General features: G+C 36.5%; 1 protein-coding gene across 20 annotated transcripts in view; it reads right to left on the reverse strand.

Annotated features, from left to right (window-relative positions):
• The window catches only part of TMC1 (transmembrane channel like 1), a 375,625-nt gene that overhangs the window by 98,174 nt on the left and 250,750 nt on the right, over window positions 1–26,701 (reverse strand). For all 20 annotated transcript variants that reach the window (XR_014266085.1, XR_014266086.1, XR_014266087.1 and 17 more), the window contains one exon: window positions 1,032–1,079. Coding sequence is in view for 17 of the 20 variants with exons in the window: in XM_082470917.1 (XP_082327043.1) it covers window positions 1,032–1,079 (48 nt within the window). In the remaining 3 variants the exon portion in view is untranslated. The remainder of the gene's footprint in view (window positions 1–1,031; window positions 1,080–26,701) is intronic.

A 26,701-nucleotide genomic window follows, 5' to 3' on the forward strand; every position in this document is an offset into this window, starting at 1 on the left:
TACTTCCCATCTATTCTCCTAAAACTTATTTATTCTCTCCCAAGAGACCTACATGCCCCTCCCTCTTCCCTCTTTAGATGGTGTTCAAATCTAAATTTTAAGCCACCTCACAGTTACTCATTTTTCCTGGATATCTCCCATGTATACATGAGGTGTATGTGTTAATAAACTTCTGGTTTGTTTTGGTTTTTTTCTTGTTAAACTGTCTTATATTATAGGGGTATCAGCTAAGAACTCAGGAGGGTAGAGAAAAAATTACTTTTCCTCCCCGACAGTAGTCAAGTCATAGCATCTAGGATCTATGTGAGACTCTGGGCTGTTTTCATGTAAAATGGACCAAATTAATGAAAACAACTGTCATCATGAATATTCACTGGCTGTCATGTTGGGCTCAGGTTTTTAATTGACAGTGTTGATGTATTCTCTAATTGAACTCTTCTTGAGATGCTGCTCTTTCAGTTTTGGTAAACTCAAAACTTTTGCTCATATAATGATCTTTCTCTGTTCCAGTCCACGAGGGGTCTGCATGCCTGGAAAGGGGTCACAGCGCTTGAGCTGAACCTACTCAAAGTAAAAACAACAGAGCAATTCCAACAAAATACCCATGAATTCAGTACAAAAGAACAGGTTTTTTCATTTTTATTGAACCACCTGATCAGTTCAGTCAAAAAGGTCAATCTGTTATATTGTAATAGATTCAGCCTTAGAGAAAAGCTTTTAGGACAAAGATTTTCATGGGGGAAAATAGTAAAGAAATAAAAAAGCAAATTTCTTCTGAACTACCATCTACTTAATCATGAGTAAATTATAAATTGGGTGGAATGTGTGTGTGCCAACTGAATGGAATCTCGAGTAGAGATTCTGTTTGATGGAGTTGATCTCTTTTGTGAGACCATCGAAAGTCATCCACACATGCTCCTCTGCTTGCATATGGTAGCATATTCCCACAAGATAAGAGGATGAATCCCCTGAATTCGCTGCTATTCCACAGGAAACATATCCCAAGTGGGGATATGTCCATCCCCACTTACTTGAACTTTCCTCAGTATCATCTTCTTTTTCCTCCACTTGGATTTGCACTGTCGAAGAAAGAAAAAATATAGCAATTCTTTAAATGATGGTACAATTGTTAATAACTGGTTTTTACTGTTATTATTTTCATTGTAAAGTTTTTTGTGCAGTTAATAAATTTTTTCAATAAACTTCTCAAAATAAGCATTGTTTATTAAAGATATACAGCTACAATATCTTATACAGTGCTGTGCAAGGACTTCTCTGCTTCATCGTCTTCAACAATTTGCAAAACATATCAATCATAAACCTGTCAACTCAATTCAAAATAACTTCAACCAAAATAAATTCTGTACTGCAATAAGCAGACTTAGGGTGTGTTGGGTCATTTCATTCTATGGTAAAAGGAATTGCTGGCAAAGCTATATCCACATGCACAAACCACTTGGTTATTATAAATAAATAAAGTTATTAAAATAGACAATATTTCATTATGACCAGGTACCCAGTGTCAAAGAATCTTTCAAAAATGCTTAAAACCTGATATTTCCTATTTCAATTATTTCTATAGGTATTATATGCATACAGCTTAAATTTTCCCATATATGATTTACCTTGACTATGTGGAGACAGGTGATTCTACAGTTCTTTCCAAGACAAAGAACACTTCTTCTGTCTGTTCCTCACCTCATCCTCAGCATCTTGTTTTTAGATTTGCTCCATTTTTATAAAGGCATATAAAGGTTTTATAAAATTTTAATGGTACAGTAAAATATAGGAAAATATATTAATTGGCAGATTTTTTCCCCTTGTCAACTACTGTCCATTCATCACAGGTTGAGTCAGCCAGAGACAAAGATCTGCAAATTGCCATGGTAAAAATTACAGTAGCCTATTTCTTTAAACCATGAGTCTAGTAACTCATTTAAAATATTAATTTACATATTTTTATTTAAGGTGGATGGGCATAAGTCCAAAAAAGCAAAGATAACAAACGATGTTGCTGTGAACAGAGGAAACAACCTCTGGTTTTGTTTCTGCTCAGCACTGTCAAAGGTTATTATTCAGAACTTGACAGGCATATTGAAAAGGCAGCACATTCAGAGTTTAAATTCCATTCACAAAGAAGATTATTGTAAAAGCACTTTTTGCCTTTAAACAGCATCTGCGTAAAAATTTTTAGGATATGCAAAAATGTTACCACTCAACATCAGCCATAGAATATGAAAATAAGTGTTCTTTTGTTCGGAGTGGACATATGCCTTCTGTCACCGGTTGTAAGTGGATCTGCACAGGACAAAGGTCTTTATGTCACTACTGAGAGTTCGCAATAGTGAAGGCAGACACTTCTAGGAAGATATTTTACATTCAACAATAGGCCATGGTCTTTATTTGCAATTAATGCTGCCACCAAGTTTCTTCAGCCAAAGAAGAATTCACTTAGGAAGACATCTTAATGATATAAGATTAGCCTTAGAGCAAGGTCTGATCAGCGTGCATAATATAGAAACAGCTGAGGACAAATAGCAAAGTCTGACACACAGCCTCTTTTGCACCATGCATAGCCAAAGCAAAAATTCACATAAATTGCTATAATGATTTGTAATAATCAACTCACTAGACATGATTAAATAAAGTTAAATAATGAAATGGAGGAAAATACTAAACAAACAGAAATACAAGCAAATCTTTAGGAAGGATCATATATTAAACAAAAGCAGCAGAATGAAATGTCCCAAGCCAAGGAGATGAGCAAGAAATCAATTTCCTCTGACAACCAGGGGAGAGAAAAAGCAGGGCTGGAGTCATAGGTCATCTTTTCAGGCACAGGAAGGATAGTTATAATGGCCATTAAATAAAACCTAAAAATCCATAAGGGGAGATAGCCCTGTGGTTGCAAGTAAAGAAGAAAAAAGAGCTTTGGTTTCCGAGTGATGTAATGGAGAGTATTGCAGAAATAGCCCCTTCACTCCTCTTCAGGTGACCTTCCAACAGTGATACTCATCTGTGCATTATCATCTGCACATTTTCAGTAGGTGCCTTCTTTATTCAACAGCGTTCCTTTTGTCTGGCAGCTGAGTCAGGGGCCATGGAACAGTTGTTTTTACAGTTACTGTGATCATAATTGGTTTATTATTGATTCAAACCCTCAGCAAAGGCATCATCAGCATCAAGAACTAAACAGCAGCACCCTGACCAGGAGACTGAAGACTCCATCAAGAGCCTCAGACCAAGCTTAATTTTAATGGAACACTATTTGGTCTGAAAAGCAACTGTCAGTGCTGATCTGCATCTCCTGCAACTCAAAGCGATGCTGAAGAACCAAGCTAAGAAGCCCCTCCCAGACAAAAGCCTGTGCAAAAGAATAACTCAGAACACTTAAACGGGAGTTACAGACTGTCTTTCCCTTCTCAGACAATTTTCGGCACGGCCTATTGCCATCCCTTCTCTCAGCAGTCCTTAGTAGCTTGCTCCCAGTCATATGACCCCCTCATGTTCTGGATGCTTCCCAAAGCCTATTGATTATGTACTTTAAAAATAACCTCTCTCCTGGGGAGTGATGGGAGGACAGTGAAGCGGGGGGAGTGGTTTCCTGTCTAAATGTTGAAGGCAACAAGCAAAACTGCACTGAAGTACGCTTATTTAAGACAGGAATATGCAATAGGAGCAGATGAACTCCTAGGCAACCCAGATCCTCATTTCATGCAAATAGACACAGTAATTAAAAACAGTAAAAGGAAACAACAGCAAAATGTCACATTTCAGAGGCATTGGAATCGTTCAGAAAAGTGGATGTTGTTCCAGGCTTTCTTTTTCAATCTATAGTACTGAAAGTATTTTATGGTTCTTCCGTATCAGAGTGGCCCAGTGGCAGGAAGAGTTTAATGATATTGCCTGTTCCTCTAGTTTTTGAAGGGATTATTGTAGCACCAGGTCATTACTTTGGAAACTGAAAATTCATTTATTCAATTAGCATTTATTGTGCATTTACAAGGGTCTACAGAGCAAAGTGCTCTGGAGTAGGAGTTTGTAAACTGTAGAAGGAAATAACCGTCCTTAAGGAGTCTCGCTATTTGATGCAAAAGAATGACTTTGTAACTCATACCTAAACTCAAGTTTACTTGGGTTATACCAGCAATGTACTAATTATGTTTATTAGCAATGTACTAGTGTGTTTCTTTTTAGGGTTCCTTTGTGTGTGAGGAAATGTCAACATCATCTCCTCGCATATAAAATGGGGTACATTTCCAGGGAATGTAGCCAATATTTTATAATAACTATAAATGGAGTATAACCTTTTAAAAAATGGAAAAATGATGTGAAAATTTATATACAATAAGGGGAAGTAAACTAACTTTGATATTTTAAAAAAGGCACTGCCATTATCAAAACTGTGAAATGGTAGAAACTGCTCATTAATTAAATTTGAATTGTATTACCTAACAAAAAATAAATAAAAAATAAATGAGGTACCTTTCACCTCAGAATAAACTGCCCTGAGACAGATATTAATCTATGCCATAACAAGCACATTTCCAAATCTTAGCTGAAGAACCCATGTCATCAGTATGTGGTATAATGTGGAATATGGGAGGAAGAGAAGAATCAAGGACAATCCCAAGGTTTTTGGCCTGGGCAGCAGCGGGTGGGGTTTCAAGAAAAGGAGATAGGAGGCTCTAGGGAGAATAGCTTAGGTAGGAACAGTTGAAGTCCAGGAGTTTAATTTGAATAGATGGAGTCACCAAACCATATTGAAGTATCATTTCCCCTGTAGAGAATGGCACAGCACTGGGCTTACATTCATTTATGAAAACACTATTATTGGTGGGTGTTAAGTAAGGAACACAAGCCACTCTCTGTGAAAGTGAACAAAAATGATGGAATGTGATTCTTCTTCCTCTCAAATATCTACCCAGGACATAAAATCTGATTCAGTTTAAATCAGCAGCTCCTTTTATTTTTGCTACTTTTAGGTCAGATAAGAAGATATTCATGACATTTGTTTATAACAATCCCAAATCCTTCAAATGATGGAATTGAGCATGATATTTTGGAAGCCAATGAGTAAAAAGAATAATTATTTAGCTCTTATATCAATCAAATACCTTAATGAACCTGTAAACTATAAGACATTTAAAAAATCCTCAGGAGTGGAAATAACAGAATGAGATCATTACACTTAAATATAAACAAGGTATCTGGGGGAAAGGTTTAATGTGACAGACCTAGGCTGATATTCTTTCTGCAGGTGCCAGCACCTTTCCTTAATACCATTAAAAACCTTAAAACCATAAGGTCTTCCTTAAGACCATTAAAAAAAACCATGGGACACATATGTTCAAGAACACTCTGATGGAAACTTGTACAAAAAAATGCCAAAAGGCTGGTCATATTTTCAAACATTATGATACTTTGGAGATACTAAATAGTTATTTTAAATCACTGTGGTTATAAAATTACAAAAAAGAATAATAATTTTTGTTTTTGGTAAGACTCACCAAAGAAGGAGACAGGGCAGGCAAAAAAAAAAAAAAAATAGCAGCTGTCATTCTCTAATGTTTTTCCTTTTAGATAATATTTATTTTTGAGGTTCTTTGGTCCTTAAGAAGCAGAGAATAAATAGCTGCTGATGCCTGCTTTATTAAAAACACAATATAACATATTGTAGTTGCATTGAGGAATACAGGAAGAGAATGAAGTCTGTGGAGAAACACGTTTTACTACGAGGTTCCAGAGAGACTAACAAAAAGAAAAATAGAAAATTCACTCAAAATAAAGATTCCCCTTCTATCCTTTCACAATGAAAATAAGTTTTTTTTATACACATAAGAAGAGGGGAAGGGGATGCACACTGAATAGTGTGGCACTTTTTCCTTCTATTTTTATGGTACATGAAATTAAAATTAAACAGGCTGAATGAAATGGGTAGCTGGTATGTTTCCAAATTCTACCACCCCTGAGCCACAAGAGCAAATATGAAATGATGAAGCATAGTCCTTCAAATGGTAAATTATATACAGGAGTATTTGTGAGAAACTGCAATTAGATATTTCTTGACACCACTGGTCTACAGAAAGAACAAAAACAACTCTTATTCTATGTGGTTTGGAGGGTTGACTTTTTTTAAACTACACATATTCAGTAAATAAATAGCTATTTACAAGGGCATTTAGAGCTCTCTGTGGTTACAAAAAAGTAAGTGGTGAGTCTTTCTTTGCATTCAGATTATTTTGGGGGAAAGGACATTTCTTATTTAACCCTGTTGTCTTAATATATATTCAGAGTGTGTGCTCTCACATTGCAATTACCGCCATAAAGGGCAACCACTGTAAATAAGTGTGCTGAAATGAAAATACGTTCCCTTGTGTGAGTTTTTGTGGCTACTAACCAGATGAAAATAGTGTGCTATAAACCCTTGGCGGCTATGCTTATATATCCTTGGATTGCTTAGAACCAAAAGGAATCTTTCTGTCCTCCGCAGCATTTCTGTAATATTCCCAATCATGAAGAAGAAGGGTTGTCAGGATTCACGGGTAAACAAACTAAACAAAACAAACAAAAAACACAAGAACTGTGAAACAACTGAAAGCAGACAATTGTCCTCAGAGCATAAAGAAGCTTGAAGCAAGGCTGGCCGAACTCTGTACAGTCTTTACACATCCTTCTTAACACCAGCTTTTGTTCGCAGAGAAGATGCTAATTACTTCTCATTAGCATAAATTAGCAAATGTTAATGAGTGTCTTCTAAAGAACAAAAGGCAGTGGGGGCAGAGTCAGGATGAAGGCTGATTGGTGAGAGAAGTGCTGCAACAGAAGACAGAGGCAGAAAAAAAATGAGAGCAGCTTAGAACTTGGATTTGTTTTCTGAAATTTAGAACTCGTCTCTCTGACAAAATATTTATAGGAGTAAAGATGAAATAATTTAATTTTTTCTAAAAAAAAAAGAAAAAGCAAGTCATTGACTAGAAAGAATCATTCTTTTTTCTGTTCTTTAGCTGCTTAGGAACAATGACACTTTATAGGATTTGCTACTGACTAGGGATATTAGCTAACATTGTCTTCAGTTAATGAAAAGGAATTCTGAATTCTAGACGTCCTCGGGAGTTTATAAGCACTGTGACCACCTATCCACCCATGCCAATTTTTTCCTCACAGGCTCAATTTATAATATTCAATAAGACAAAACCCTTAAGTAGTTTGTATGTACTCTGTCATTTTATTGAAATAGCTCACATAAAATGTGGTATATGTGTTGATTTATATCCTATGGGCAGCTGGTTAACATCTGAGTACTCTAGTTAGTAATCCACAATGGTAGGATGGAGATTTAACATCTGAAAGACTAGTCAGAAGGACTTCAGCTATCTCTATCTCATATTAACACTAGATGGTTTGTTAATTGGAGTAATGCTTTTTACAAGTGAATCTCATGAAATTAAATGTGAGTGTGAGAGAGAGCGAACCTATTGGTTTGTTTCTCTGAAGAATCCTAATACAAAGAGTATCTGCCTTCAGGATCATCTTGATGAAAGTAGACAAATACTAGAAACAATAACACAAGATATAGTGGCAAGTTCCATCACAGAAATACAAGCAAAAGATCTATTAGAGTTCATAAGAGAATGAGATTATGCTCATTAGGGAATTTTGGGATATTCGCTTTTTGTCACATTCCTTCAAATATTTCTGGAAATAGGCAGGAGACTAATCAATATAAATAAACATGTTTCACTACTTGATTCCATTTGGATTAATTCCAATTCCTTCAAGATCATGGTCATAAAGAACAAAGTTTAGGGAATTCCCTGGTGGTCCAGTGGTTAAGACTTGGACTTTCACTGCTGTGGACCCGGGTTCAATCCCTGGTTGGAGAACTAAGACCTCACAAGCTGCGCAGTGTGGCCCAAAAAAAAGAACAAAGTTTATTTCCATGACTGGCCTAGTACTGAAAAAATATGGCCTAGTCCTAAAAAAGGACTTTTGTTCATTTGGGTTCCTAAGACTATTGCATTCATATCCTAGAACTAGAAAAGACAACTCAGAACTTTCAAGTTGGCAGCTGGCTCTAGCAGGAAGAGCCTGAGTTTTTAACTCAGACAAAATCATATTTGAGTTTTGGCTCTGCCACAATTTTATGCCATAACTTTGGATAATTTATTTAAATTCTCTATGCCTTAGAGAAAGGAAGGAATAATAACCATTATACAAGGAGAACTAAATGTAATAACAAATGCATGCATTGTACATAATATAGTGCCTGGCACATAGCAAAGGTTTTAATAATCGACAAGGATTGTTCAAATGCTTTAACACATACTTTAACACAAAATTTTGACATCTTTCACCTAAAATTCTAGTAAGACAGAAAGACACATCTACTTTGACTGTTACCTTGATATTTTGCAGTCTGCAAGTAGGAAAATTGCCACAGTATTCAGTCTGAGATTATGTTAAAGACTAATCACCAAAAGATAAAGACAAGGAATAAAATATTACCCTAAACTCTGTTTCTTGATACTCTTAGCTACCCCTCACCATGCCTGTTTATGATGCCAACCAGCGTTGAAAGTCATGCTGCCTAAGCCAATGGGCAACCTCACTAGGCAACTTTTGATTGCAGCGATTGAAGAAGCACTTGTAACACAGGTTTAAGTTGAACAAAAAGCAACTGGCATCCAGAAGACAAATTATTATGACTGTGTGGCAACAGAAAAATAGAGGTGTAGGGTGGGGAGTACTTAAGACAGTACCTGACAGTCTGCCAAGTCCACTAAAAGTTGGGATCTTGTCCCTGCTAATATATCAGTATCCTGATTATAAGTGATTTTTTGTTTTCAGTTAAAGGTAATCAATTTTATCTTGATTAAATGCCAGAAGGTTGGGAGGACAATTGTAACCATTATGTCCCACAGGGAAGGGCAATAGTTAAACGTTAAGATCTAAACCTAGTTCTATGACAGCCAGGTGGGAGGTAGGAAAGAAAGTTGATGCTGATGAAGAGGAGACCCCTTTAAAAGAGCAACAAATAAATTCAGGTGCTCATTACATTTTTAACTCCCCATTATCCCTTCCTTTTCTTTCCGTGAGATGGACTTACTTTGGTTATTGAGACAAGCTACATCCTAAATCCAGAAAGCAGGACCTGACTACATGAGGCTCAGTTTCCTAATCCAATATAGTACATTCTTCAGGCAGTTGAAGGTAGGACTAAAGCTCTAGTGGTAACGTCAGAAGCTATTTGGCCTACGTAACGTAATCAAGTATTCCCCAAGAAACTAGTTCCTAGGTCTTACTGAGCCAGAATAGACTTTCAGCTCTTGGCTCTTGAAGGTGATCTTATCACTCAGACATTCATCAGAACTGTTCAGTTCCACATCCTGTCTCATGTGTCATGAGATGTCACTGTGAATGCATGTGTGTGTATGTGTTTTTGTGTGTGTGGAAGAGAGGGAGAGAGAGAGAGACAGAGAGAAAGAGAATTTTAAAAGACTTAAGGAAAATTTCAGAATCCTGGATTTCTCTTCATAGCCTCTGCATTATTCTCAACCATCTACTTACAGTAAGTTAGTTCCAAGCAACAAATTGTGCCAACTGCCTGTGCTTGGTAAACTTGATTGCCCACCTTGAAGCCCAATTATCTTCAATAGCCTGATGGCTAGAAATGAGATTAGCTTATTTTTTATTCATCAGCTCAGCCTGGCAGCATTGAGAGTATGTTTTAATGAATTCCATGGTCAAAGGCCATCAGTTTTCTTCTTCACTCTGTGACACTGAGTTATGCCACTGTCTCCAAACCTCTTCTCCTGTCTCCCAATTCCTGGAGGATTTGTAGCAGGGAGAGGCCTAGGCAGTGCTTTCTAAAACTTTAGTGTGCATCAGAAATCACCTGGAGAGCTTATGAAAACACAGGTTCCTGGGCCTCATCCACAAAGATTCTGATTCAGTAGGTGGCCCCAATAATTGGCTTTTCTAAAAAGCTTCCAGGTGATGTTAATCATATTGCTAGTTTTCAAACCATGCTTTGGGAACCACTACTTTGAGGCATCCTGAGGGAATGGGGAAAGTTAATACGCGCCTGCCATCTTCTTTTAGGAACCATAACTCTCATGACCTAGAAACTTTCTTTTTTTGATTGTCCACCATTATGCCAATACACTGTCTTAATTACTATAGCTTCATAATGAACCATGAGGGCAAATATGTCTTCCAAGTTTCTTCTTCTTTTACAAAGATGTTTAGCCTCTTCTAGGTTCTTTGCATTTCTATATACATTTTAGAATCAGCTTGTCTATTTATGCAAAAAAATTGTAAAAGCCAACTAAGATATTGATTGGAATTGTGTTGAATCTACAGATCAGTTTGGGGAGAATTGATAACAATATTGAATCTTCAATCCACAAATGAGTATATCCATTTATTTAGATCCTCTTTAATTCCTTTCAGCAATGTTTTGTAATTTTCAGTGTTCAGTTCTTGCACCACTTTGATCAGATTTGTTTCTAAGCACTTTGTAATTTTTTTCTGATTGTAAATGATATTTGTAAAATTTCAGTTTCTGATTGTTGTTTTTATACATTGGTCTGTGGTTTTCTTAGAATGTCTGTCTGATTCCTTGAATATTTGAAAGAATTCTCCAGGGAAGCAATTAGAACTTGATATATTCTTGTGGGGCAGTTTTAAACAATAAATTCAATTTCTATTCAGGTTATCTATTTCTTCTTGAGTGAGCTTTAGTAGGCTATCATACAAGTAATTTGTACAATTTACTTAAGCTGTCAAATTTATTGTCATGCGTTGTTCATAATATTGCCTTATTATTCTTCATTATCTATAGAATTTGTAGTGATATCTCCTCCCTCATTTCTGTCTTCTGTTACTAGGTGAATAACTGTTTAATTAAAATTATTTCCTCTTGATAAATTCCTGATTAGTCTGGCCAGTGGTTTATCAATTTTATTGATCTTCTCAAAGAACAAGTTTTTGGTGTCATTTTCTCTATTGTTTTTGTTTTCTACCGATTTCAGCTTTAGCCCTTATTACCTACTTTCTTCTGCTTATTTTATTTACTCTTCTCTTCTTTTTGGTTTCTTAAAGTAGAAACTAGGATTACTGATTTGAGACCTTTCCTTTTTTCTAATCTAGGTGTATAATACTACAAATTTTCTTTTAAATACTGTTTTAGCTGCTTCTCAAAAATTTTGAAATGCTATGTGTTTATTTTAATTCAGTTCAAAACACTTTCTAATTTCTCTTCTGATTTATTATTTGACCCAAGGATTATTTAGAAGTGTGATATTTACTTTCCAAATTTGGGGGGATTTTCCAGGTATCTTTTGCTATTGATTTCTAATTTAATTTCACTATAGTCAGAGAATATACTCTGTATAATCTGAATCTCTTCAAACATATTGAGATTTATTTTATGACCTAGAATATGGCATATCTTGCTAGATGTTTTATACGCCTTTGAAAAGAGTGTGTATTCTGTTTTTCTTAGGTGGAGTTATATAAATTTCAATTAGTTCAACATGGTTGATAGTGTTGTGGAGGTCTTCTATATGCTTATTAATTTTTTTGCTTGTTCTATCAATTATTACAAAAAAGGGTGCTGAAATCTGACTATAATAATGAATTTGCCTATTTTTCCTTGCAGTTCTATCAGTATTTGCTTTATGTATTTTGAAGTTCTGTTATTAGGTATATAAATGTTTAAATTTGTCATTTCCTCTTGATAAATTTACCCCTATCTGTATGAAATGGCATTCTTTATTCCTGGTAATATTCTTTGTTCTGAAATAGAACTCAACCAATATTAACATGGTCACTCCAGCTTTCTTTTGATTAGTTTCATATGACTTTTTTTTTTCCATCCTTTTTATTGTTAACCTATTTGTATCTTTATACTGAAAGTGAGTTTCTCATAGACAACATATAGTTGAATCTTGATTTTTGAATCTAATCTGACAGTTTCTAACTGGTAATTTGGGTATTTAGACCATTTACATTTAATGTGCACATCTACATAATTGGGCTTAAATCTATCCTCTTGCTATTTAATTTTTGTTTGTCCCATCTCTTTGTTTTTGCTTTCCTCTTTTCAGCCTTCTTTTGGATGAACTGACTTTCCCAATGATTCTACTTTACTGTCTCTTTGGCTTACTATCTATACTCTTTCTGATGCTATATTAAGTGGTTGATTTAGGGTAAAGTGGTACTTAATAATAGTCTATCTTCAAGTGATATACCATGTCATGTATAGTGTAAAACCTTACACCAGTATGTTTCCATTTCTTCCCTTCCAGACTTTGTGCTACTATTGTCATACATATTTTCAAGTTCACTAATCTTTTCTTTTGCAATATCTAATCTGATGTTAATCCCACGCAGCATATGCTTCATCTCAGACACTGTAGTTTTTTTATCTGTAGAAGTTTAATTTTATCTTTTTAATTTCATCTATGCTGCTACTTAATTTTCCCATTAGCCTCTTGAATGTGTGTAACATAGTTATAATAACTGTTTGTCTACTAATTATATCATCTGTGTCATTTATGGAGCAATTATGTTTATTTTTCTTATAATTATGTGTATTTTTATGCTTCTTTGTATTCATGATAATATTTGATTACATAATAGATATTATAAAATTTTCCTTATTGGGGTGTTAAATATTTTTATATTCCTATACATATTCTTCAGTTTTGTTCTGGTATGCATTTAAGTTATTTCAAAACAGTTTTATCCTTTAGAGTCTCACTTTTAAGCTGTTAGGTGGGACTAGAACAACATTTGGTCTAGGGCTAATTTTTCCCTATTGCTGAGGAAAAACGTTTCTGAGTACTCTACCTGGTATCGCATGAATTCTGAGGTTTTAATATTCTTGCTGGTGGAAAGAGGAACTATTCCCAGACCTGTGCAGGCTCTAGTGATTGCTCCCTCTAATCCTTTTGGGGGTTCTTTCCCCAACCACTTGCATGCATGGATCATTATTCAGTTGAAGAGTCAGTAGGAACAGTGCAGATCTCCAGAACTCTCTCTCTCTTTCTGTCCAGATTTCTCTTCTCTGGGAGTCTTCCCTGTGAATTTTAGCTGCCTTAGTCTCCCTGGGCTCTAAGCTGTATCTCCTCAACTCAGAGAGCTCATTAGTCTCTGTTTATATTCCCACCTCCCTGCACCGTGGCCAGGAGACTCTCTCTAAACAGTCAGCTGGGGCAATCATGAGTTCACCTCATTTGTTTTCCACCTCTTAGAGGTCTCTATCCTTTGTTGTCTGAGGTGAAATGTCTTGAAAACTGTTGTTTCATATATTTTGTCCATTTTTTGTTTCAGAAAGGAGAGTAAATTCAGTATCTGTACTCCATCTTGACCAAATGAGAAATCTATTCATGCTAAATGTTCTAGAATTCTGTAAGTTGATTTCTTTTCTTCCAGTCACATGGGGGGAAAAAAACAAAAAAACGAAAAAGCAAAAACAGAAAAACATGAGTCAAGAGCCTTGGCTGCCTCCCATGTCTTTCTTTTTTGTTTCATATTCAATCACCTCAAGTTGATTCCATATGGAATTACCAGTTTTGAATGGTCACATAAATTAACTATGCATCTGTTAACTAGAAATAATATTTATAAGTATTTTAATGACATTCAGAAATGTTTATGACATATCATGTAAAAAGATTATAAAAATTCAGTATATTACAGAACATAAGTGATCTGAAATAAATGCCTTATGCAAAAAGGGGGTGGAGGCTGAGATGAAATATGCCAAAATGTTAGCAGCCATATCTGGATGATGAGATTGTGAGAAGTCAGTTTCTTCTTCTTTAGACATTTTCTGTATTTCCAAATTATTAAGGTAAATGAATACTTACCATATTTACTTTTAAAAATACTTTAAAAAGCAAAGCTGTGTTCTGTTTTTTATTTTTTTTTATTTTAAGACTGAGATTTAGGGAGACAAAAAAATGGGGGAAATTTTTGGGAAAAAAAAGCTACATAAAGTAAGAGGTTACTGCTTCACTATGTCTCCTAGACTCTCATGCACACTCTTACTTGCTTGACCCTTGCAGTTATAAAACATACCCCTGTGTCCCTGTAAAGAAGGCCTAGATTATAAAACATCATGAAAAAACAGGAATAAAGCAGCCAGAACTTAGCCAGCAACGTTAGGAGGAAAGAGTCAACTCATAAAATGTTTAGTGCTTTCTTCAGTAGTGGCTAAAATGTTCCACCTTGCAATGGAGCTCAGAAAAATGTCTCTGAGACATTCTGGAAGTTTAAGGAGAAGTAATGAGAGAGAGTTTCAGTTAATTAACTCTACTTTCCTTTGGTTACCAAATTAAGAGACCTCAGCTGACTATTTCACTCTTAAGTCAGGTACCTGCCATCATCCTCACTTTACAGAGAAGAGAACAGTAGTGAAATGTCCATATAATTCATCCATTAATTCACTCAATGAACAAGAATACAACAACTGTCTATGGAGACAGAGTACTAGGAAGGACTTTGTAGCTTAGCTGAAGGAACTGTCTCATTCTTAGAATCAGGCAGACCCGAGTTCAAAACCTAGCTCTGCCACTTCAAAAAGCATGACCACAGGCCACATCAGCTTTCATTTCAACAAACTGTAAAAACAAATAATTTCATAGTAGTGTTGTGATAATTAAATAAGTAAAATGTATGTGGCAGTGTCTGGTATACAGAAGACACTCAACTCTATATTAATCTAATGAAATCTGGGGAACCATAAAGTAAATAAGATATTTTTCTTTCATTTCAGGAAGTGCAGTCTAGCTAGAAGACAGGCTATGCACAAATAAAATAGTTGGTGTAAGGTGGAATGTAAGTAAGTACCCTGATACTTAATGTCAAAAATAGGAGCTAAGAAAGAGGAAACATCCCAGGGAACTGAAATGGTCAGAGCAAGGTACATAAAAGAGGTAGACTCACACTGAGTCTCCAGATGTAAAGAGATGGGAAATCACTCCCATCCTAACAAGAAAAAGCTTAACAAACTGAAAATCAACAACTCTTCTAAGATCTGTCAGAGAATCGAGGTCACAGGGCAAACTGTTGTTCCCCCCAAATTAGAGACAGAGACAGGCAAATACAGAGAACTGCAACTTACCAGAGCAAAACCCTACAAGCAGAAACCCCTGTGGGAACTGTTAACTGGGTAGAAAATTCTACACGTAATTGACAAATTGGTGAAGGCTCCCTGTGAACAATTCTGAGAGTTAAACTGAATCTCTAAAAAAGAATTAGAATTGGTAGAGAGGAAGTTACAGCCCCGGTGAAGTAAACAGAGGATGGGGGATGGAATTTATAACAATAGGTGCTGTTACCTGTAAAAAATGAATAAATAGAAACCTCAGTTAAATAGAGTTGGGAGACCAGAAGGGGGAGCTCTCACACCCTGTGACCAAAACAGAGCACAACAGGAAGAAGACAGATTCCTTTCCTAGCACAGACTCAGCCAGTGAAAAGCCATGGACTCTTGGCTTACTAAAGCCCTTTCAATTTCCTTTCCTATTTTGTTTTTAATAATTTTTATTGGAGCATAGTTGATGTATAATGTTGTGTTAGTTTCAGGTACACAGCAAAGTGAATCAGTTATACATATACATATATCCACTCTTTTTTAGATTCTTTTCCCATATAGGTCATTACAGAGTATTGCGTAGAGTTCCCTGTGCTATACAGTAGATCCTTATTAGTTATCTATTATATATACAGTAGTGTACATATCTCAATCCCAATCTCCCAGTTTATCCCTCCCTCCTCTCCTCTCTAAAAAAGCATTATCCTTCCCTTCCATGCAGGGACTTGTACATGGCTCACCATGGTTGCATACCCCTAATTGCAATTCTCTGCTGATCCCCAATAAACCCATCTTTCCTGGAGAAATATCTGGCAGTCTGTTTCAACTCAACATACCTGACTATATTACTGCTAAGCAATTGAAAAATCACAGGGATTAAAAATGTCCAGAGTCCACAGAGAAACCCAGTGGTGGTTGTGTTATTGTCCCAATTTTTAAACAGATTAAGTGGGTAAGTCCATTTATATATAGTGGGTTGTATATATGCTTGCCTTTATTCCCAGGACCTAACTACACATGGTAGTGAAGAAATTTTAAAAGGTACTAACCCACAAGACAAAGGGAAAGAAAGAATATCAGCAGATGAGCGATCTCTACAACATTTCGAAAATGAGAAAACAGAGAAGTCTGGTGTATCCACGCAAAGGAGTGCAGTGCATGTGCATTTTTATAGTGAATGTGCAGCAACTAACAGGAAGAAAGCTGACTTACACTGCAGAATCCAAGGGATTAGACCTCAGAGGCTGGAGGAAGAACATAGCGTAGAAAAGTGCCCTAACTTGAAAGTCAACATGGGAAATTTTCTTTGCCGTGCCACCTCACTGAGGTTGCAAGAGCAACTAGACAGATGGATAAATCAAAAACTGCCAGGTATCACTAGTTCTCCTACCCTGCTTTAGTTTTCTTCATAGCACTGTAGCACCTGACATTATGTTATCTAGCTATTTGCTAACTGAGCCACTGTTCATTTTCTCCACAAGCAGTAAGCTCCAGGAAGGCAGGACCAACCTTTGTTGGTCTTCTTCAACTCTTTCTCCTTGGTGCCTGGCAAATTGTAGCACTCAGTAAATATTTGTAGCATGAACGAGTGAGTGAATAAATGAATGAATGAACCAATCCACCAATGAACAATAGGGATATAACACAGTAACTTCCTTCCAGTCTCAGACTTACCACATTTCCCCCTGAGTCTTGTTTGGGGCCTTTCCTATACCCTTCCAAGAGGAAGAAAGATCATGAGCCAAGTCTCAGGAAGGAGGAGACACTGGCCATGGAGGGAAGAGAGAAGAGCTCTGCCCAAATAGATCAGGACTGCTTCTTTAGGGCTCTTCCCTAACTTCCTTAGAAAAGATCCTGTGTTTTCCTTAACTCTATCTCTCGTGCCTCTCAATATCAAAGCACTTTTTAAAGTAGCTATTGTAAATTTTTCCTCTCGAAATTTTTGATATTTTAATTTCCTGTCTTCTCACTACAGCATTTGTGCAGTCCAGCAGCTCTGCTCCTCATATAACCCCAGCCTCTGCCATGCAAGGGAAATGTAACTTCAGGGGGATGGAGAGGAACCACGGCAGGGAACTGCAGGCTGTGTTCCCACTTCTGCACACCATTATACAGACCATTCCATTCCTCTTCACAGAGAAAGCAAATGTCTCTTTCTCATGAGTGGGACAATTTTCTCTCCTAGTGGTCAGTGCTGATAGCTCACAAACATCTAACACCCTCACCTACAGCTACACATAGACAAGGAGAAGTTTAGAGGTGAACAGATTTTTTTAGATGAACCAAATGATTGAAAGTCTATTAGATTAATCTCAAAGTCTATAAACTAAGGTGGCATCATGGTGCCAAAGGTAACATTCAGGTATCCTGACCCACAGCCTGAGTCACCAGCTTCCAGACTCGTGGATTCCAAAGAGGAGCTTGCAGTGGTTTATTTCAGTTCGCAGGTGCTTCCACCCAACCCCTCCCAGGTCATTGAATGCAGCGTTAAAGCGCCCTGGATATGATATTCTATGTGTGAATATCTTTGCACCACCTTCTATAACAACCTATCTAAATAAGTCACCAGTAGGTCTAAAAATAGACCTACTACCTTAAGTTCTGCCTTTGATGCCATATAACCTACCAAGGAAAATAGTATCGGAGGCCAACCTCCTTTTCTAACACCCCCTGCAAGCAGGAGCTAAGAACAAGGAGTGGGGTCCTAGACTACACTCATGTCTTCTTACACCTACCTGAAAGTGGGTCTCAGGAGGTGTCTTATAAAGCGTAGGATCACTCTACTTACTATCCATGTACCTGTTCATAGTACAGCCAACCGATCACTCAATTAATATTTACTAAGTCTTACTATTCTTGTGGCAGTAGAAGATACATGGTATTAAAAGTCAGCCATGCCCCTGCTTTCCCATATCTTCCAGTGTAATCAGTGATATGATACATTCTGAAATTTCTGGAAGAGTCCTGATTACAAATATTTTGCTAGCCATGATATATTGTTGCAGAATTTTCTATATTTCTTTATTTTAAAAAAGTAACACATTTTTTAATATATAGCCTATTAAATGAGCACACTTTCATATTATTAGAACAAAAGAAAACAAAACCTTTGAGTGTTATTAAACATCAAAACATAAAAGATGAGATCTGACACATGCATAATGGCTCCCAGGGCATAATAAGTAGCCAAAGTAATGTTATCGATGCACTTGAAAAACAAAAGCGGTCGGAAGAGAGGAACTGGTCAGAAAAAGAGGCACAGAAAGTGGGAAGCCAAAAAGGAAGTGACGTTAGTGCTTATTAAGCATTATCAAGTGGGAAGAGATCCATATTCTGGAGAAGACAAGCCATTCTAATGTTTATGTTCTTTGTTTTTGTTTTGTTGTCCTGCCGGCAAAACTGGAATGTTCCATCAGACCTGGCTGAAATATCCCTCAAGTGTTTCAACCTATCCTGGCGCTGAGCATGGGCTCTCCAAGCAACATTTGCATTATAATCTGGTTCCCCATGTAGATTTTCTTTAGGGTAATAATGGCTGGCCAGCAAACATTAACCGTCAGTGAGTTTAGCAGCAAGCCAATTGACTCACCTTGTCCTTGAACTTTTTCAACCTAAAAAAATAAAATTAATTTCATAAGTTTGTAAAATATATATATATATATAATATATATATAAAGTGCACAAACTGGAAAAAAATGATCTGGCTAGTGTGTCAATATTTGGTCTGGAAAAAGTGGTAACTATCCATATTAGGAACATAAATACCATCTTCACTCCAAAGCACTTGAAGAAGAGTGACATGTTAATGATGCATACTTAATGCCACAGGAAGTATGAAGAGGAAGAAATTATGTTTTACTGAAGAAATCCAGGAAAGCATCACAGAGGAGGTGGGAATCACCTGAGCCTTGAAGATGGGCAGGGTGATGATAGGAAAAGATTGAGAGGGGCTAAGGTGATTACTTCAATAAATTAACATATAGAAGTTGGAAAATGTGCTGGGCATGCAGGGAATGGAGAGTGGGTCAAATGGACTAAATACAAACTTAAAGTAAGAGTAAGTTCAAATAGCAGGAGACCCTGACATACTGGTTTGGGAAATCTAAACGTCACATGGAAACAATGCAAAACCATCTAAGCTTTCTGATGAAGGATGAGACAGAATGGAATGATACTCCAGGAATTAGGCAAGGTCTGAAAAAAGATGAGCCATGGCAGAAAACTAAAAAGCACTCCTTTACCTACCAATAATTTACATTCTTGTGTAAAAATAATGTATTGATATTTTCCATCCAGATACCCAAATAAAAATCAAATGAAAGCAAGCTAAAAAGAAAAGTGGAGGACAGAGTTTAGGGTACTGGATCCTAGATCACAATGGTATTATTATAATATGGGGAAGCCACAGGAGGGCACAAATCTTTGGCCACTTCATAATTTTGACTGGAACTTGCAAGTATCTCTTGCCATTATTTTCTAAGTATTCTGTGGGAGGTTAGCATTACCAATATGTATCTATATTGAAATCTTTTATGTGGAGTCAGAGAAACTCTGGAACTATGAAAACCTGTTTGTGTATCTGGGGAGTTGAACAGAAATAGAAAGGCAGGAAAACTTCTTTTTCTTTGAATCAAAAATATTTTTTAAAGGCAGAGAGTATTGGGGGAGGAGATGCTATTGTATTAGTCACTGCCTCTCAAAAAACAGATATTTAAGAACTGAATTATTAACTTGAATGTAGTTCAGTAAGTTCAATGAAAAGGAAGTATATTTGAAGTTAGAGAATTCCATTTCACAAAATCACCATATTTTAAGGCTTGGGCTAGTTGCAAGTTTAACTTTCACATAATATTAGCCGTGGAATGAAAAAAACAAAACAAAACGAACTACTCTTGCTGGGAAGACTGTTTAAATATTCATTACCCAGGAAATGTCACGGTGGTGCAAAAATGAGGGACCCATTTTCAGTTTAGACATTAAGCAGAAAGAAGATAGCATCAACATCCAGAGGGTAGGAAGGCCTCTTCAATTTACACAGTGTGTAGATAATCCCTCCCCTTCAAGGAGAAAGGACAGACATGAGGAATAGGACAGATAAACCATTAGCCTCAGGTGCAGAAAAAGACATATAGCATCATGAAGTCATTCTCAGAGTTAAAAAGCAAAGATTGTGAACTCTCTGTCACAGATAATTAAGATTTCGCAATTAGAGATGCCAGGCAAGATCAGACCGGGAGCAGAATGGAGCACAGAAGGGTAGATGAGCCATACCACCCTGAAAGAAATTCCTTAGCTGTCTTGATTAAAGCTTCTAACTGGTTCCCTTAAGAAAAAAGAACTGGATATTTGTATCAAAATCTACTGTGTGCCCTGCTAACTATAACTATAGCTCACTTCAGTAAGCATAGATTATTTAATTAAAAAGTAAATAAATGCTACCTTTAATCAGGTTCCATCAGATTTCACTTTCCAGCCCTGGCTTTCAGGTAGATCCTGTAGCTCTCTGGTAATTTACAGTTATAAAAATCACCTCACTTTGATAAGCCATACTCATTTTCTGGTATCAAGGTATTAAAATACACAGTCCAGTCTAAGACTTGGTTAATGCACTCTCCTGAGGGCCTTTTGCAACACTCCCATAGGTATGACCCCAATACTTCACTCCACGGGCAGCCTCTGTATCTGTACAATCCTCATTCCAACAAGCCACCTTCTTGGATGAAGACTCATCAAAATCACTCAACCGCTGTTACTTTCCACTGTATCTATTTGGCCAAGGAGGAATATATGAATTCTTGCCTTGATAAATGATGGAAATGTAAGCTGTTTTCTATAATTCTGTGTTTGTGTGTAGAGTATAATTGCTTTACAATGTTGTGTTAGCTTCTGCCGCACAACAAAGTGAATCAGCCACACAACATGTTCCTGTTTGTGGGTACGACATATTATATACTATTAGCAGAAAATTGTCTAGGATAGAGAGTGAAAACTGGTTAGAAAGGAAGCAAGGGACAAGAGAGTTAATATTTATGGAAGACCTCCTATATATAAGTAAGCTGGACTAAAAGAGATGAAATGATTAGTTATAGTAAACAACCACCATTTCATTAGCCCAGTTACTCTGCTTTTATGGGAACTTTCCTACTACCTCCCCAACATTTTCTGTGAATTGTATCCTGACATAAACATACACACATTTATTCACCCACATGGCTGAGAAAATGGAAGCTTTAGGCACTCTTAGCCTCAGTCTTACCTGTCACGTCTACTACAAAAGAGAGAAAACCATATGCAACCGGAAAGAATGAAGCAGATTTGCAGAGGTAAAAGACAAAGAGAATTTCCTGGGTTTGCTATAGGGCTTCAGTCTCTGGTTCTAGCTGAGCCTGAGACTCAACTTCATTCTTCCTTTGGGCTCTGGGAATCCCCCCCACCAACCCCCCACTATATTTTAGCTTAGGCTAGCTAAGCTGGAATATGTTGTCTTTAACTAAATTGCCCTTAACTAACACATCCACTCAAGTTCTAAATCCTATAAGAAGTGAAGCAAGGATTCAAACCCAGGTCTGCATGATTCCAACATTTGTTCCACTCTCCACACTGCCAAGAGTTAATGATATGGTGTGGTGATAAGAGCAAGTACAGTTCTGCATAAACAGAACCGTAGCAGTCAGAACTTTAAAGTAATCATCCAGACATACCCAGAACTGATCAGACTTGTATCTACGGAATGTTTCGGCTCCACAGCTAAGGGCTGATCTGGATAAACTGAAGAATGTTCACTAGAGAGCCATAGAAGAAGATTAAATAATTGGAAATGAGAAAACGTGCATAGTATATATATTGCCTCCACAATTCAATTGGTACTTCATATCCTGCACCCAAACATCTTTCTCGTAATGGTCTTACACTGCTTTTTAATATTTTCTATGTCTTTGTCTCATCTCCTCAAATAGGTTTTGAGCTTCTTCAAGTCAAGGATTATCTATTATACTTTTTGTTGTATTGTGTTAAATGAATTAAAATTAAAGAAGACAGCTTGTTCAAACACAAGAGAATAGAGGATAATTTAATAATAGTACTGGTAAACATGAATCTCTACATTGATGGGAACCGACTTTTTCCCATACCACAACCAGAAGAGGAGAAAGAATTCTCACATACTAATATGAGATATTTAAATTAGTGTTAGGGATAAATTTCCAAATTGAAGCAATTGTTGTAGCATGTGTCCAAGAGGAAAAGCCTTAGAGATTCAGTTTCTATATAGGGGTACTTTTTTTGCCTAGGACAGTTTTGGTTTGGATCCTTTGTACTGTCTCACTAAATAATGATTTATGGACTTCATGCCCCTTCTTCAAGCCTTTCCAAGACCTATGAAGACATCAGACAAGAGTGGAATTTTACCTTTTTTTCCCCATTAAAATACACTACGTGAATATACTTAGTATTTCTGAATATTGGCATATGGAACTCAAATACTAAAAATCTGTATCTTTAGTAAAAAAACAGATCTGTGAGTACTACCCCAAAGTAGAAAAATATGTTTTGAAAGTATTTACCTTATATCATTTAAAAGTTATGGTAACTGAAGGAAATCCTCTAATACTCAAGCCAAAGCATACTATAAATGCAGTATTGGAATTTCTGCTTCCAGCCACAATGAAGTAATTAGGAATGCATTAACCCTCTTACCTTAAGCAACTAAACATCCAGACCAAATATATGAAACATCTCTTTTCAGACACTGCTCAACAGAAAGCTCAAAACAGTGATTCCTCAAAGAAGGAAAGCAAATGAGATGCACCCTGACATTGCCTGATCATTTTGCCTGAGGAGAGTTTCTAGGCTGCAACACAGGGAGGGGGAACCCAAACAGAGGCTTGTGGTCTCACTGAGTTAAGGAGACACGGTTCTGATTTCACAAACACACACACAGACACACACAGAGGCGGGGGGGGATGGCGAGCTCTAGATCTGCAGACAAATCTTTTCTAACGTTGGCTGAGTACTGATGTGTGCATACATGTGTGGTAACTACCAAGGCCAGGGGAAGAACACTAGAAAGGACGGGCAGAATAGTTTCTGAAGTTCACAAGAGTCAGGAAAAGTTCGGATTTTCCAGCAGTCAGAGAGGAGAGACCTTGTAATTCAAGAAGCATTGGTTAGAGTCCTCAGAAAGTTATTGCCCAGACCAAATTAGCCCTGCTCTGAAAACACCCTAACACAGCTTAAAACCAAGTCTCAGAAGCATCCAGCTAATTTAAAGTTAATTGCATCCCAGAAAATAATCCAACAATATTTAAAGGAATACAGAAAAATCCAGGACCCAAAAACGTAAACTTTAACATTTCCAACAGTGAATTAAAAAATCACCAGGTAAGCAAAGAAGCTGGGAAAATAATGCCTCCCATCCCGAAGAACAATCAAATCAACTGATAGAAACAGATCCAGTAAAGACCAGCATGATAGAATTAGCAGACAACAATAGTAAAACAGCTATTATAAATACACTCCACATGTTTAAGAGCATAATGAAAAAAATAAAAAATATTTTAAAAATACAAATCAAACTCTCTATAGATGAATAATACAGTATCTGAAATGTGAAATACATGGGATGGGATAAACAGTGGACTAGATGTTGATGAAGAAAAGAACACCAAACTTGAAGACATCAATTTTATTCAAAATGAAACATAGAAGGAAAATAAGATTAAAAAATGAAAAGAGGGCTTCCCTGGTGGCGCAGTGGTTGGGGGTCTGCCTGCCGGTGCAGGGGACACGGGTTTGAGCCCTGGTCCGGGAGGATCCCACATGCCGCGGAGCAATTGAGCCCGTGCTCCACAGCTGCTGAGCCTGCGCTCTAGAGCCCGTGAGCCGCAACTGCTGAGCCCACATGCCACAACTGCTGAAGCCCACGTGCCTAGAGCCCGTGCTCCACAACAGGAGAAGCCACCGCAACGAGAAGCCCACGCACCACAAGGAGGAGTAGCCCCGCTCGCCACAACTAGAGAAAAGCCCGCGAGCAGCAACGAAGACCCAATGCAGCCAAAAATAAATAAATAAAATAAATAAATTTATTAAAAAACAAAATGAAAAGAACATTTGTGACTATGAGATGATGGTAAACAGTCTAAAATATATGTAATTGGAGGGAGAGTCAGAAAAAAGTGAGGAAATAATGACCAAATTGTTTTAAATTTGATGGCAACTATAAACCAAATATCCAAAAATGTCAGCAAATTCCAAACAGAAAGAGAGATTAATAAAACTATACAAGGGCAGAGCATAAACAAATTGCTAAAATGAACACCAGTAAGGGGAACATCTTAAAAGGAGACAAAGAAAAATGACATAAAGATAAGAATGATCACAGACTTCTCATCAGAAACTAAGAAAGACAGAAACCTTTAAACAGTAAAAGGAAAAATACCTAACAAACTAGAATTCTATTTCCATTGAAAATACCCTTCAAAAACTAAGGTAAAGACTCTTTCAAACAAAAGTTGAGAGAATTCATTGCCAATAGGCCTGTTTTACAAAAAAATATTAAAGGAAGTTATTCATGCAAAAGGAAAATGATAGCAGATAGAAATTTGGATCCGAAATATGGAAGAAAAATCACTGGAAATGGTAAATATATTGATAAATATGAAAATTTTTTTCTTATTTTTCAAAATTTCTTTTAAAGATAACTGAGTGTTTAAAGCAAAAATAATAATGATAGATTGTGGAGTTTATAATATATGTGGAAGTAAAATATACAAAAACAATAACACGAAGTATAGGAGAGGGGAATAAAATTATACTGTAGTAATGTTCTTAAAATATATGTGAAGTGGAATACCATTATTTGAAGGTAGAATGTGATAAGTTAAAGCTGTATACTGTAAACCCAGTAAAATAGAATAACAACAAAAAAAGAGCTAACATACCAATAAAAGAGGAGATAAAATGAAATAAAAAAACACTCCAAAAGAAGTTAAAAGAATAAAGAACAAAGATACATGGGTTAAAAGAAATAAAATAGCATAAAACACATTAAACATCATTAGCCATTAGGGAAATGCAAATCAAAACCACAATAAGGTACTACTACACACTTTCCCCAAAGGCTAAAATTAAAGAGATTCACTTGCAATATCAACTTTTGGTAAGGATGTAGATCACTAGCACTGTCATGTGTTGTTGGTGAAAGCACAAAATTATACAGCCACTTTGGAAAGTAATTTGGCAGATTCTTATGAAGTTAATCAAACACCTGCCATACAACCCAGCAATTCCAACTCATACGTTCACACAAAGACACATACTCAAATGTTCATAGCAATTTTATTTATAATAGCCCCAAATTAGAAACAACTCAAATGTTCATCAACAGGTGAGTGGATAAACAAACTGTGGTACACCATACAACGGAATACTACCCAGCAATAAAAGGAACACTACTGAAATATAAATGAATCTAGAAAGTATTATGCTAAATATAAGAAGCCAGACACAAAAGAGTAGATACTGCATGTTTCCATTTACATGAAATTCTAGAAAACGCAAGCTAATCCACAGTGACAAAAAGCAGATTAGGGGTTGCTTAGGTCTAGGGGTAGACTATATGGGAGGTGGGAGTAGAATGTGTGGATTTATGCCAAAGGGGCATACGGAACATTTGGGGGAAGTAGAAATCTTGATTGTGGTGGTCATTATGGCATGTATACATTTGTCAAAACTTGCCAAAGTGTATATTTTAAATGTGTACAGTTTATTGTGCACAAATTATACCTCAATAACACTGTTTTTAAAAGTGGAATGAAAGAAATGGAAATAAAACAGTGCCAACATTTTATCAGTCATAGGAATACTGTCCTTAGTCATCACTAATGGGCACTTCAGACCCAGGAAGTGCTGTCAACTTCAGAGAAATCCTGAAAGCACAGGCCAAGCTGGAAACAAATACCTCAATGTTCCTAATTTTTAAAGGCCTAAAAGAACTTGCAAAGCAATGTTTCTGGCTCTGGTTTTGTTTTGATAATTATTCAGTACTGCCCCAAACACATTAATCTACAAATTCTTTGAGAAGAACTCTGTCACATCACGTTCTTCCCAGAGCACATAAAAAGAATCAAATGAATTGTTTGTTGAATGCCAATAAGTGACCAAATGAATAAACGAATGAATGAATAAAATAAATTTTTATGGAAATTAATATCCCAACACAGCTGTATATTATTTATCTCTTGTAGAAAATGCTACCTATCCATCTTTAAATATGAAAAAAAGATCACTTATTTGAGCATCACAAATCTAGAATTTTGAAGAATCTGTATGAGCAGGGCTGAGTTTTATTTTTGCATTGTTGAAAAAAAATCATATGGTCAAACAATAGTATAGAAACATGGCGATGACTGCCACCTTTATTTTGTATGTTATATCAGAGTTTACAAATGGCTTTCACAAACATTAACTCATCTAAGCCATTTAGGACCACTATTTTACCAACAGGCAGTTTCTGTCTGTAAATCACAGAATCTATTGATGCACTGAAGGAAAATTTCTGAGGGCTTTTCTAGTTAATCTGTTAATCTGTTTCAA

The sequence above is a fragment of the Balaenoptera physalus genome (assembly GCF_965194825.1).
Source record: "Balaenoptera physalus genome assembly, chromosome: 7".
NCBI lineage: Eukaryota > Metazoa > Chordata > Mammalia > Artiodactyla > Balaenopteridae > Balaenoptera > Balaenoptera physalus.